This window comes from Mandrillus leucophaeus, unplaced genomic scaffold, assembly GCF_000951045.1.
Source record: "Mandrillus leucophaeus isolate KB7577 unplaced genomic scaffold, Mleu.le_1.0 Scaffold189, whole genome shotgun sequence".
Classification (NCBI taxonomy): Eukaryota; Metazoa; Chordata; class Mammalia; order Primates; family Cercopithecidae; genus Mandrillus; species Mandrillus leucophaeus.
This window is the reverse complement of record NW_012101909.1, coordinates 1,122,452-1,137,815: the sequence shown is the minus strand read 5'-3', so window position 1 is coordinate 1,137,815 and position 15,364 is coordinate 1,122,452. Positions and strand designations below refer to the sequence as shown.

The 15,364-nt window shown below is 40.7% G+C and overlaps 1 protein-coding gene across 1 annotated transcript in view; it reads right to left on the bottom strand.

Annotated features, from left to right (window-relative positions):
• Positions 1-15,364, bottom strand: part of EPG5 (ectopic P-granules autophagy protein 5 homolog (C. elegans)) — a 149,680-nt gene that overhangs the window by 121,143 nt on the left and 13,173 nt on the right. The window contains exons 2-8 of the mRNA XM_011978099.1: positions 10,967-11,911; positions 8,960-9,203; positions 7,649-7,785; positions 6,068-6,175; positions 5,093-5,166; positions 3,264-3,369; positions 55-203 (exon numbers count right to left, since the gene is read on the bottom strand). Coding sequence (XP_011833489.1) covers positions 55-203; positions 3,264-3,369; positions 5,093-5,166; positions 6,068-6,175; positions 7,649-7,785; positions 8,960-9,203; positions 10,967-11,911 — 1,763 coding nt within the window. The remainder of the gene's footprint in view (positions 1-54; positions 204-3,263; positions 3,370-5,092; positions 5,167-6,067; positions 6,176-7,648; positions 7,786-8,959; positions 9,204-10,966; positions 11,912-15,364) is intronic.

Genomic DNA, 15,364 nt, shown 5'->3' with positions numbered 1-15,364 from the left:
CAAAATTAAAAAAAAGACTCGATGCAGAGTTCCTGTGTTTGCATTTGCCACTACCCCATTTTACACATGATAAGAGAAATGAGTCTACCTTTTACTTTAAACCCAAGAAGATGTTGAAAGAGTTCATGAAAGGGGAACTGTGCTAAAAGGGTAACCAAATCATCTTCATTAAGGAGAATCCAACTGGTCTCAGGGTCTTCATCCTAAGGGAAAAGATAAAAAGTCATGTCAGCTGATTTGATCAGATCACACTATGATCCAGAGTTACAGGAGGTAAATTATCACAGGTCTCAATGGTATACATGTGATATCCTCATGAGTCTTCATGGACCTTTTCTCCAGGACAGAAATTTATAGTCTCAGTTCCAGAGATAGTTCCACAGTAAATCCCCTGAAATTGCAAGCACAATTTTATATGTATCTGGGTCATGGTCAGTGATGAAACTGCTCTCATTAAATGTCCATCCCAAAGAAAATAGAAAAAAAGAAATCCTCTAGAGTGAGGACCTTACTATAGGGATCGGTGCTTTGATAACATCAATTAAAGAACCACAGATGGGCTGGGCACGGTGGCTCATGCCTGTAATCCCAGCACTTTGGAAGGCCGAGGCAGGCAGATCACCTGAGGTCAGGAGTCCAAGAGCAGCCTGGGCAACATGGTGAAACCCCATCTCTACTAAAAATACAAAAATTAGCCAGACATGGTGGCGTGCACCTGTAATCCCAACAACTCGGGAGGCCAAGGCATGAGAATCATTTGAACCTGGGACGCAGAGGTTGCAGTGAACCAAGATCACACCATTGCACTCCAGCCTGGGTGACAGAATGAGATTCCATCTCAAAAAAAGCAAGAACCACAGATGAGAGTTCAAGTTATGTTAGCTGCAATTCTCTTCTCCCAAAATCAAGGTCTATGTAGTATTCGACAGACTTAAGAGGAAGCAATTGACATTTGCTATAGATGACTAAAGTTCTGTTGTCAATCAGTGCTGCCAAAAGCCGTATAAAAATAACAGTGGTCATACACAAAGATTACATAGGGGAAATCTTTGCGGTCTTTTTGTTTGACACAGAGTACTAAAGTCACCTTAGAAACCAAGTTGATTGATGTCCTAAGATATGCTACGTTAAAAAGGGAAGGAAGTAAAAAGATCCTGAGAACCTGAAGAATAGAATGTATCACCTCAATTTCCACAAGGGACTAATGCAAATCATTCAAAATTTCCTTAAGCCACTCAATTTTTACAGTCTTATTATGTGTCTAAAATGTCTAACAAACAAGCGTTTCAGAAACTCTACTTAAGGCAGTTCTCAACTTAGCTATTCTCAACTCAGCTGTACATTTAACCACCAGGTAGGCTTTTAACTATTTGGATGTCTGGGTGTGGGCCTGGGCAAGGTTTGCAAGTTGCCCAGGTGATTCTAGTATATAGCTAGTATCAAGAAACCACTGATGTGGGTAATTCAGAGTGCCTTCCTCCCCACAGCCTTTTCTGAGGCCATGGCACTCCCAACTTTCTCATCTATTCCCCAGTTCTTGAATTCGCTGAATATTTAGGGAGTGCTAAACTGGAGCCAGGCACCAATGCAGGGTGAGATAATTAATCAAATATTTTGACTGGAAGTATTTATAATGCTTAATCATTACAAGTAATTATAATGCTCCTTAATCATTATCTGTCTGGGATTAAATGCAGGAAACCTACCAGAAGAAAAGATTTCTCCCCCAAGAAAGACCACTCTAAAAAAAACATACTGCTCCACTGCAATCTTTAAAAGACCAATCTGTACTGGTTCCTGAGAAGCTTGCTTCAGAATGATTCCTCAGTTTCTAGCAAAGACGCTTGCACGTCCACGTCATTTACCACCACCTGACCACCTCCTCCTGCAAGTCTCAGGAAGAGAAAAACGACTGTGACGGGTGCTCCCCACTTCTGAATGAGCACTCTGGGAAATACACAGACACGATCCCACAGCTGCCATGGCTGTCACTCTGAAAACTGTTGGCTGAACACTTTCATCTCCTTTTTTTTTTTTTGAGACGGAGTCTCGCTCTGTCACCAGTGGCGCAATTTCGGCTCACTACAAGCTCCGCCTCCCAGGTTCACACCATTCTCCTGCCTCAGCCTCCCAAGTAGCTGGGACTACAGGCGCCCGCCACCACGCCTGGCTAATTTTGTATTTTTAGTAGAGATGGAGTTTCACCATGTTGGCCAGGCTGGTCGCAAACTCCTGCCCACAGGTGATCCATCTGCCTTGGCCTCCCAAAGTGCTGGGATTACAGGTGTGAGCCACCATGCCCAGTCCAATGCATTCTTCAAACACAGCTCATTTACCATGAAACCCTCTCTGACTACCCCATTCAACTCTTTGTTCTCTTCATTTCTACTGCATAGCTTCACAATTTAGCACTTTAAATCTCTCTGTGCTATTTCTCTTCTGGCATTAAATCTCTTCTTCCAAGAAACAGATCACCCTTTTTGTCTGTAGCACCTTTCACAATAGCATATATGACAAGAGGGGCAAACCCACTAAAACGGGGATCCCATAAAAATAGTTGCTTATATATAAGCAGTTGAAGAGTCACTTTGAAACAAGAATCAAACCCAAAGAAAATCTGCAATGTTAAATTCTAGAATGCCAACACTTCCCTTAGCTGTTCTTCTTTGGATCTAGGCAGTTTCAGGAGCCAATCCTTTAGAAGAAAGAAGCATTTCAATCTCTCCTTCACAAAGCTCTTCCACACTTACTTGACAGGAGAACCAAAAATGGAAAACCATCTTCTACCTTTCAAATGAGAATTTCTGGATAACAAGTTTATGAGTTAAGGGAAAACCTTGCTAAGCTCCAGCTCTTTATTACTCAGATTCACCATCTGTAGGTGAGGCTCCAACCCCAGAAACTTGTTACTACATAAAGAAACTCATAATATACATCTTATGTAATATGACTTTAATTTCCAAGTGCCAAATTCTCTGAGCTGAACAGAATGATATTCTAGAGAAGGGGTGCAACACAGCACACTGGCTCAAAGCACAGGCTCTAAAGGCTCCGCATTTAATGACCCTATGGTTTGAGAGAAGGTACTTCACAGCCCTGCACCTCAGTTTCCTCATCTATAAAATAGGAATCATAAGTCTTTACCTCATGGGGTTGCTGGGAGAATTAAATGAGATATTATGTGAAAAGTGCTTAGAACAACACCTGGTGCATAAGAAGAGGGCACAATAATTCATCAAAATAATGCAGACATGACAAGTTACCTCTTCTCCTCCTTCGTCTACTAGCGTCCAGGTCCCAGACCCAGGCCCTGAGGAGGATGGCTTCCGCTCGCTGGGCTTCATGTGGCACATAAACTCAGCTCGATTTCTAAAGGACAAGAATAATCACTCCCATCACTTAGATGAAGGCCCATGTGAGTGCCTTCTGGATTATCTACTCACCCTGAAGAAGAGCCACACATCAACCCAATCTTCAAATGGTTTAAATTAGTGAATAAGAACTGGCCAAAAACCAAGGCTACTAAAACTGCACTAATTTTGGTGGCAAATGCAACCATTCTGAATTAGTAATGATGAGTAATTGCAGAAAGCAGCTATACTAGCACAGCTCCCTGCATGACGCAGGACCTCAATACATATGCTACAGACCTTAACTCAAACCAGGCTCACAGAGTCTTGCCAGGGAAACTATTTTACCAACTATGACTTACTGAATAAAAAAGAATAATGGAGGCTGGGCACGGCGGCTCGCGCCTGTAATCACAGCACTTTGGGAGGCTAAGATGGGTGGATCATGAGGTCAAGAGATCGAGACCATCCTGACCAACATGGTGAAAACCCGTCTCTACTAAAACTACAAAAATTAGCTGGGTGTGGTGGCGCATGCCTGTAGTCCCAGCCACTCAGGAGGCTGAGGCAGGAGAATCTCTTGAACCCAGGAGGCGGAGGTTGCAGTGAGCTGAGACCGTTCTACTGCACTCCAGCCTGGCGAAAGAGAGAGACTCCATCTCAAAAAAAAAGAAAAAAGGTAATGGAGAGGCTTGTTTAGGGCCAAAACATAGATATCAATGCAAAAACACTTGTGAGTCAAATCATTATCTACCATGTGCAGCAGCAGGCCCTTGTATCCAAGGCAGCAAGGCATCAAATCTAAATTCCTCATTTAATTTCAAGGACTTCTATAATCCAACCCACCTTTATTACCAGCTCCCGCACACACCTTTGCTTCAGCCACACTGATCTACCTGTGCTCTGCACAGCTATCCTAACCTGTGTTGGGGCCTTTGCTCACACTGTTCTCCCACCTACATGTTCTCCATTGTCCCATTCTCCTACTGAAATCCAATCCATTTTTTTTTTTTTCAGATGGAGTTTTGCTCTATCACCCACACTGGAGTGCAGTGGCACGATCTCGGCTCACTGCAATCTCCGCCTCCCAGGTTCAAACGATTCTCCTGCCTCAGCCTCCCAAGTAGCTGGGATTACAGGTGATTACACCACCATGCCCGGCTAATTTTTGTATTTTTAGTAGAGATGGAGTTTCACCATGTTGGCCAGGCTGGTCGCAAACTCCTGCCCACAGGTGATCCATCTGCCTTGGCCTCCCAAAGTACTGGGATTACAGGTGTGAGCCACCATGCCCAGTCCAATGCATTCTTCAAACACAGCTCATTTACCATGAAACCCTCTCTGACTACCCCATTCAACTCTTTGTTCTCTTCATTTCTACTGCATAGCTTCACAATTTAGCACTTTAAATCTCTCTGTGCTATTTCTCTTCTGGCATTAAATCTCTTCTTCCAAGAAACAGATCACCCTTTTTGTCTGTAGCACCTTTCACAATAGCATATATGACAAGAGGGGCAAACCCACTAAAACGGGGATCCCATAAAAATAGTTGCTTATATATAAGCAGTTGAAGAGTCACTTTGAAACAAGAATCAAACCCAAAGAAAATCTGCAATGTTAAATTCTAGAATGCCAACACTTCCCTTAGCTGTTCTTCTTTGGATCTAGGCAGTTTCAGGAGCCAATCCTTTAGAAGAAAGAAGCATTTCAATCTCTCCTTCACAAAGCTCTTCCACACTTACTTGACAGGAGACATCAGCAGGGCAAGGGACTGCATAAAATGAAAGACCCCTGATGGGTTATGCAACACTTTGATCTGAAATCAGAAAAGCAAAAAGCGTACTGTAGAAAACAAATAACCCAAGTGTCCATAATCTTGGTTCACAAGCGTTCTGACCAAAGTTGCTGTTAAGAGAACAAAGCTGAAACTGGTACCTAATACACAAGAGTAAAGCACAGCCCATGGGTTACTTGGCGGCACTGAGTCAGCTGTACTCAAAGAGCAGAGGTAGCTGAGCAGTTTCCATCAATTATCTGTAACCACATAGGATGAAGGACACTACTGCTACTTTAATCCAAAGAGAGACAAAACAAAAACAAAAAAATCCTCCTTCTACCTAATAAGATTCAGACTTCTTGCCACCAGAAATGCTAAAGCAAAGGAGACGTGGAGAAGCTGAACTTGGCAAACATTTTGGCTCCTGCCCATTCTAAGTGGTTGCTATGAGTAACTTAATGACCCAAAGGCAACAGCAGAGAGGAGAATCTAAAAACCACATAGTCAACTCCTAAGTATACAAGAGTTGATCCCACAGACCTAAGATCTCTGCTAGTATTAAAGAACTTTGAGATGTGGTGGCTTCTGTTTGACCTGTACCAACTGTGGTGTGAGACTGATTGACTTAGGAAGCTGTATTGAGTACCACGGGAAAAAAGTCCTGGTGAGCCTTCCTGCACAGTAATTGTGTAGAGTTAAATATGACTGAACCTACCCAGCCAGACCACAAGCAAACTTAGTACAGTTCTATCAGTTATGGGTGGCCCAATAAGTTTCAGCCTAAGAACTTTTATAAATGTATACTGGATATATTTTAAGATTTTTATTTTAAATATTACTATTTTTTAAATAGTCTTTTTTTTCCAGCAATTTCTTTAGGAAAAATATCTAATAAAACCTCTCCCCCAACCCCTCAGAATGAGGTAACCATTCATCATACCTGGATGAAAGGAACAGCCCATTTACTAACACCAGCGGGGCATCGAAGAATATGGTTTAGAAGGAAGAGGTGATCTCCAGGACAGCCAACTCTTTGTAGCACGGACACCTAAACAATAAAGGTCATATGATCTCACTATTTTTTAAAAAAAAGAATAATTTATCTAGGGGTCTAGTAAAGTCATTTATCCAATGCTTCAATGCATGCAATCTTTCAAAAGAGTAACCAGACACAAGACATACTATTCACTGGCTTAGTTTCTACCACAGAGGCACACCAGAGGCCTACGAATCTATAGTACTATGATGAAATCACAAGCAGATTCTCTACAAATCTAGTTTTTACTTCTCTGGCAAATTACAAGTCACTAATGTTCCTGGCCACAAGTGAATAAATATAAGTCAAGTAGTTTAATCTATAAACATAACCAATAAACAAATACCCCTCTTCTTATAACACACCTAACATCTTTCCTAAGTTTTTCAAATCCTTATACCTTTCTTCTTTCTCTTAAAAGAAACTGTTTTAAGCATGACATTAAATATCACAAGACAGAAAGAATGAGATATAGAAAATTTTTTGATCCATACCTTATCTAAAATGCACAAGACCAGAAGCATTTCAGATTTCAGACATTTTTGGATTCTGGAATATTTGCATAAACGTAAGATATCTTGGTGATATGGTTTGGCTGTGTCCCCACCCAAATATCAACTTGAATTCTATCTCTCAGAAGAAGATAGAATATTCTTCTTCTTCTTTGTTGCGGGAAAGACCCAGTGGGAGGTAACTGAATCATGGGGGCCGGTCTTTCCCGTGCTATTCTCATGATAGTGAATAAGTCTCACATGATCTGATGGGTTTATCAGGGGTTTCTGCTTTTGCTTCTTCCTCATTCTCTCTTGCCACCACCGTGTACGAAGTGCCTTTTGTCCCCTGCCATGATTCTGAGACCTCCTCAGCCATATGGAACTGTAAGTCAAACTAAACCTCCTTTTCTTCCCAGTCTCAGATATGTCTTTATCAGCAGCGTGAAAAAGGACTAATACATCTAATACATTTGGGGCTGAAACATAAGTCTAAACACAATATTCATTTGTTTCATACACACCTTACATAGAGCCTGAAGTTTGGTCTATACAAAATTTTTTGTAATTCTGTACATGAAACAAAGTTTCTATTAAGTACTTAGGTGTGGAATTTTCCACTTGTGGCATCATATCAGCACTCAAAAAGTTTGGAATTTTGGATCGTTTCAGATTTCTGAATTAGGAACGCTCAACCTGTACCTATATGCTGAATATACATCTAGTCTTCAATTTAGCATACCTCCTGCATTTTCATTTCTTTCAAAGTTGAAGTCCAGAGTTCATTCAGCATAATCTTTATCAGAGAGAAACATACTTTGTGCTTAATAATGCACTAAATAACTTATTACCATGTATCATGATCAAAGTCATTAATAAACTCATGAAATAAATTAGCTGAAAAAGTTGTTGAAGACCAAATGTAATAACAGATAATTCCTAAATTATGAGAGAAATAAAACAAAGATTACAGTGTCTATTTTTGTCCCCTTACCAATTTCTGCAGCCAGAGAAGAATATCATCATGAAACTGAGTATCTTCATTAACCCTCCTGGTGAACATGAATAAGACACTAATGCATTCCTTTAGTTGGCACAGATCGGAGGGAATGCTTTCTGTCTGCTTAGACACTGTAAATGAGAGAGATTAAATGAGTCTCTCATAAATGGTGCTTTGGGGGGAATTTTTAGTGTCTTCACTTAAACCAACAACAATAAAAAATCTTTAAAATATTTAGTGCAGATTAAAAAAAAGGAGAAAAGTTACATAAAAATATTTAAATTTTTATAAACAGACAAGCCAAAGTGTGTTTAACTTTGAAGTATTTCAAAATAACGGAAAAACCAACCTCATCATAATTCCTTTTTTTTTTTTTTTTGAGACAGTCTCACTCTGTCGCCCAGACTGGAGTGCAGTGGTGGGATCTTGACTCACTGCAACCTCCGCCTCCTGTGTTCATGCCATTCTCCTGCCTCAGCCTCTTGAGTAGCTGAGACTACTGGTGCCCGCCAACACGCCCAGCTAGTTTTTGTATTTTTAGTAAAGAAGGGGTTTCACCATGTTGGCCAGGCTGGTCTTGAACTCCTGACCTCAAGTGATCCGCCCACCTCAGCTTCCCAAATTGCTGGGATTACAGGTGTGAGCCACCACACCTGGCCATAATCCACTATTTTTTATTTGAAAATCAGTACATCTCTGATCTACCCCCAGTTATTTGATTAGTTAAGAAAACAGGGGAGGGGGACTTTTACTTTAAAGTATCCTAATGTATCCCCCAGAAATAAAAATTGCATAATTCAATAAGCATACTTAATATTCATGTCATAAAGACTAATTTCTTAAAATCCAAAATAAGATGAAAAATTCAGAACATTATTAATCCTCTGTTGGAAAATTAAACAAAACAGTCCTACAAACAAAGCAGCCCAAACAAACCACAAGAGATAAAGGGTGAAGAAGTATTCCGATGATTACTTTTATAATCAAAAACTATATTTGGACTCAACTTGGTAACAAGCACATTAACTAGGACAGCAAAGGACATTAATGATAGATAGTGAGCTTTCTGGCATCCTACAGAAGCAGAGAAAGACAGCCACAGAGAAAGGAGACCTGGCAATGCTCCCAAGAAATGTCATTAATGCCGATCTCAATCCTACACTTGGGGAGGCCTGGTAAAACTGCAAGCACAAATGGTATCTTGTAAGACCAATTACTATACAGTCAATTCAACCAGACTATAGCCCTCAATTTTTTATTTATTTCAAAATGCAAGAAAGAGTGAGAGCTTCATTACTTACACACCTTGGCCTTGCTGGTGAATTACTAAAGATCTCAGAACAGCTGAACTACTGAGCAATGCATAGATGTAAGACTCCACTTGCAACCTTGAGAGCACAGAAGTATAAGAATGAAGGGCCAGGGTCTGGTGGAGGTGTTCAGCTTTGGCATCGAATAGCTTCTTTAGCTCCATCAGTGCGTTTTCATTCATTTCTACTCTTTGGTAGCGATGATAGCTGGAAACTTTCACTTGATCTGCACAGATACCCTACCAGAGGACAAAAAGGTACAATATGAAACCAGTTACTCTTTCCATTTGAAGTAAGCAGGCAGCAAGTATAAGATACATAGGCTTCAGTACCATCTTCAAAGAGCTTCTAATCATGGTGAGGAGACGTATTACTGTGTGGAGAACATTACCAGCAAATATATGATCAGGTGCAAAGGAACATAAAGCCAATCACAAATACATCGCAAGTTCAGAGAAGGGAAGAGTAACTCTAACAAGTAGTCAGCAGTGGGCCAGGTGCGGTGGCTCACGCTTGTAATCCCAGCACTTTGGGAGGCTGAGGCAGGTGGATCACGAGGTCAGGCGTTCAAGACCAGCCTGGCCAACACAGTGAAACCCCATCTCTACTAAAAATACAAAAATTAGCTGGGCATGGTGGTGGCGCTATAATCCCAGCTACTCAGGAGGCTGAGGCAGGAGAATTGCTTGAACCTGGGAGGCGGAGGTTGCAGTGAGCCAAGATTGCGCCACTGCACTCCAGCCTGGGCAACAGAGCTAGACTCCATCTCAAAAAAAAAAAAAAAAAAGGAGTAGTCAGCAGTGAAAGCTGCAAGAAAATAACAGAACTTGTCCCTAAGACTCTCATGATTGATGATCTTACCTTCTATTTTATGAACATGAAGCCAATGTGATATCCCCTAAACTTCAAGGTACCTTAAAACATCTCTGGATCTACCCTCATCATTCTTTGTAGTTCTACTCAAGAGAATACACACTCCACCAGCTGTGTTCTTGATTCTATCCCCCCTTCTTCAATGCAGTATTTCCAAATGTTTCCCTCCTTCCTATCTACAGAGATATACAGGCCTGCCAATGAATGAGGATTAGGGATAAGGGAATCACGTTTCTCTCCAATATCTCCTCCAGCTTCCCTTCACTGCTAAACTAGTCAAGAGTAACCTCTTCTTCCTTGCCATCTCTCCTAAGCCACTATGAAATGGCTTATGATCACTTTGGCCTCCATAGGGTTGCATCTAATGGTTTTCCCCGTCCCCTCTCAACCTTGAGAGGACGTCTTCCCCTTTCTTTGGGGCCTCTACGTTACATGTCAGGGACTCTCCATTGCTTATAGTTAAGAAGGTGAGTTTCACTCTCATTTTGTCCACTGACATCATCCTGGAGCTAGGAATCGGTTGCTACCTTCAGATTCCTCATCCACACTCAATGGGGAAGACCATCAGATACAACCCTATGGAGGCCAAAGTGATCATAACACCTTCAGTTTCCTCATGCCTTCTTCTCAACCTTGACACTCTCTACCCATCAGATGTTGGTAGCATTATGCCCAAGGTCACAAACTAAAGACCCATGGGCTGAATTTCAGCTGGAGACATGATTTGCTTGGCCTACACTGTGTGTGTATGTGTCTGATTAGTTGCTAACATTTGCAAATTAGGATTCCTCACACAAAAATCTAGATTTCTAGTTTTTCTTGGAAAATCATAAGATGTGGCAATGCTGAACCATCACAATCTCACAACAACCATCGACTAGAACTCAAGAGTGGCTGTCCCCTCTACACCAGGCACAGGCTGACCCAGTGACCGTTGTCCCACTGAGCCTGCCTCACTCCTCCAGGTTATACATCTGGCTCCTGCAGGCATTTGACTTTGTGATCCCTGCACTCTACTACTCTAGGCTGAGGCAGGGGCAGTGTGGGTGTAAGGAACAGATTCCAGACCTGGACGGCATCCCAGGAATGCAGTTCTGCTGCAAATTTCCCAGGCTTCTGATCAAAATACCTGTACAGACATTTGTTCCTCCTTAAACTGCCACAGCCGACTTTTAGCATTCTGGCAATCAGATGTCAGAGTAAGCAGCTCAGCTTCGGCCAGTAGCAGTTGCTTCCTACATCGTGAGTAGTTCAAAAGCAACTCATAAAATTCATGCCTGTCTTGATGAGCCATGCTGTCAAATTCTTCTAAATATGACTCGACATTTTCCAGCCATGAACCAGGCTCCAAGATTTTTAGCTGTTCTTTAGTAAATGGTACTAGTTCTGGTTGAGATGGGAGTTCTGGGTAGAGTCGCTCACTACGAAGCAAGGGTTTCACTGCCACCAAAGCTGGTGCTTCTCTGGCAATTTCAGCTGGCAACTGGGGATACAGTTTCTTCACTCTAGGTGTCTGAAAAACATGTTTGGCTTCGCAAGAACTCTGCAAGCCAACATTCTGTGGCACCTCTGAAGAACAAACCAGGCCTTCTTTGTCTTCTTTACTATTCTGAGTTTCTCTGACTTGTATATTTTCCATTTCTGGCTGAGTATAAGAAAAATTAGATTGGGGTACACTTTCTGAAAGTCCACCTTGTACTGACGTATTTTCCTCTACCTCTGTGAAGTTCTTGGGGGTTTCTACTATAGTTCCAACACTGTCTCCAGGCTGGACCTTTGGCGTGACTGCACTGTCCCCTACACAGGGTCTGGCCTCTCCCCCTTCCTTTGGGGGCTCTGTGTTACACGTCAGGGACTCTTCATTGCTTATAGTTAAGGAGGTGAGTGGTATATCAAACATTTCACTCTCATTTTGTCCACTGGCATCATCCTGGAGCTGCGAATCAGTTACCACCTTCAGATGGTCTCCTTTGAATTCACAGGCTAGAGAAGGGATTTCCTGCTCTCTGGAGGTTTTTGGAAGGGAGACTTCATCGGACTCTTCCCTCTGAAGGGTTACATATTTCTTCTTTTCCTAAAAACAACAGACATAATGTGAAATAATTTATCACAATAATTGATGGTTTCAGCAGGAGGAATTTTAAAACTGCACATAAAATCTAAATTTCATCATTAAACAAATGAAACCTAACTTCGCTTTATCAGCAATGTGTTTCATATTTTGTATTATCCAATATTGAGTGTGCTAAATTTGGAGGTTCACTAGTCTGATCGTAATAGAAAAAGACATCCCAGTAAGCAGCAAATTCTGATTCAAAAAATAGAAGGGGAAAGTTAATTAGATTGTACACCATTTTGCCAGAGGTTAAGTGAAATAGATCAGTCTCTACGTATCTTCAGCCACAACAGGTTTGTCTTCACCTTGACAAACAAATTCACTCAAAACTCAGGGAGAAAAGGACAGAACAACTTGAGCAACAGAACAATTGTAGTACTGGAATAAAATAAACATCCAGGAGCCCATACTGACATAATTACCTGAATGAATAAATACGTAAGTAAAATGGGTGAGAAGTGACAATTCTTCCATGCAGGAGTATTCTGATTAATAGAATTAACAGAAGGAATGAGAAAAACAGAAAATTTTCCATAAGAACACCATGGTTAACTGTCACAGGTAAGATCTACCCATGGATGCTAAAGTGAGTGAGTGAAGAGTTTAAGAGAAACAGAGTATCTGCATAGTCTCAAAGTATCTCCTCCCAAATGCTTAATAACAACAAACAGGAAAATAGTAAGTTTCAGTGGAGAATCCTGGAAGATAACGCTTTAACCAAGTGATCAAGGTTACATCACCAGTAATACTGACATCGGATACCCCAATAGGATATTCCCAATAATGTGTAACCTGAATCTAATCATGAGAAAACATCAGACAAAAACCCAAACTAAGGCGCAGTCTACAAGATAACTAAAGGAATGTGGTCATGAAAGACAAGACTGAGAAACTGGTAGAGACTGGAGGGAACTACAGAGACCTGACAACTAAAGTGTATTGCGGGACCTGGATTAGAAAAAGGACATTAATGGAAAAACTGATGAAGTCCAAATAAGTTCTACATCTTAATATTGCACCAACATTAATTCCGTGGGGGGGGGGTTTTGTGTTTTTTTCTTTTTTGAGACAGAATCTTGCTCTGTCACCCAGGCTGGAGTACAGTGGCGCAATCTCGGCTCACCGCAACCTCCACTTCCCGGATTCAAGCAATTCTCCTGCCTCGGCCTCCTGAGTAGCTGGGACTACAGGCGCCCGGCTAATTTTCTGTATTTTTTAGTAAAGACAGGGTTTCACCATGTTAGCCAACCTCCTGACCTCGTGATCCGCCTGCCTCAGCCTCCCAAAGTACTGGGATTACAGGCGTGAGCCACCGCACCCGGCCAATTTCTTAGTTTTAATCATTGTTCCATGCCATAGAATGTACGGTTATATAAGATAATGATACAAGAGGATGCTAGGTGAAGGGTACATGGGAAGTCTCTGTATTATATTTGCAACTTTTCACTAAGTACAAAATTATCTCCATCACCATAAAAAAGTTATTCATTAAAAATAAACGTATGGTTTCAAAAAAACCTTCAGGCATTAATATACAAACTAGATAACATAGGAAGTTAGGCTGAATAAGGAAGAAAAAATTATTTAAATGACATTAAATAAAGTTGTTTCATTCAAACAGACTAAAAACCTCATTGAAATCACTCAAATACTTCCTTTCACAAAGAAATTTTAAGGTAGGCAAACATGAGTTATACGAGCTCTTGGTTATTTTGGATTATTCTGCTCTGAAGGTCCAGCAGACTAACAGCCAAAAAAGTGGGGCCTTTATATATTAAAAAGAAAGAAAAGATGAATGTTTTTGACATGGAATTTGAGGTCAGCTTGTTGAAATGAACCTGACTGCCAAATATTTACAAATGGTAATGATTCAAGAAGCAAAATGCCCCTCCAAATAACTTCGCCCCCACTGTGAATGGTGGACATTAGATCCAGAAGTCAGCCACCCAATGCACATCTCATACAAACTAGTTTATTAAACTGCCTAAAATCACGAATAACAGAAAAACATTATATGAGTGTTAATAAAACAAAAAAGCAAGCCCAAACTATGCTGCAATGATGTTTAGCAAACTTGCTGTAATAAGCAGGGTTCTCAGACAGAGAAGTCAGAAAGAAAAAATTAAGAGGGAAAATGGTTACCACAGCAAGAGAAATGTTAGTGGACACATCAGGGACTCCTCATTGCTTACAGTTAAGGAGGTGAGTGGTACATCAAACATTTCACTCTCACTTTGTTCACTGGCATCATCCTTAAACATCATCCTTAAAAACACATATGATTTGCTTGGCCTATATTGTGGATGTATGTGTGTCTGTATGTGTCTGCTTAGTTGCTAACTTGCAAATTAGGATTTCTCACACAAAAATCCAGATTTCTAGTTTTTTTTGGAAAATCATAAGATGTGGCAACGCCGAACCATCACAACCTCACAGCAACCATCAACTAGAACTCGAGAGCAGCTGTCCCCTCTAAACCAGGCACAGCCTGACCCAGTGACCACTGTCCCACTCAGCCTGCTTCACTCCTCCAGGTTATATACCTGGCTCCTGCAGGCACTTGACTTTATGATCCCTACACTCTAGTAGTCTAGGTTGAGGCAAGGTCAGTGTGGCAGAGGCCAAATTTTAGTGAGTTGACAATCAAAAAATGAAATTAGTAAAACAATTTCATTTACAATAGCATAAAAAGAACAAAGTATTTAGGGATAAATTGAGAGAAAAAAGCATAATACTTGTACTCTGAAACTTATAAAACATTATTTAAAGAAATTAAATTGCATTTAATTTCTTTAAATGGAAAGACATTCTATGTCTTTTACAATATCATTAAGATGAAAATATTCCTCAAATGGACCCACACACTCTACACAATCCCTTGCAAAATCCTAGCTACCTTTTTTTGCAGAAGTTGTCAAACTGATATTTAAATTGCATACAGAAATGCAAGTGACCCACAACAGACAGAAAATCTTGAAAAAGAACAAAGTTGGAGAACTCGCACTTGGCAATTTCAAAACCTACTACAAAGCTATAGTAATAAAGACAGTATTGGCACACGGACAGACAAATAGATGAAAGGAACAGAAGTGAGAATCCAGAAATAAAACCTTACATATATGGCAAATTGATTTTGACAAGAATGTCAAAACAATGGGGAAATTTGAACCAATGGAGCTAGAACAACTGGATATCCTCAAGTGAAAGAATAAACTGGATCCCTACCTTATATCATATACAAAAATTAACGCAAAAAGGATCATATACCTAATGCGAGAGGTAAAACTTTTAAACTGTTAGAAGAAAACAAAAAAATCTTTATAACCTTGGGTAGGCAAAGCCTTCTTAGATATGACACCAAAAGCACAAGCAACAAAAGAAAAAGATCAGTTGGACTTCATCAAAATTACA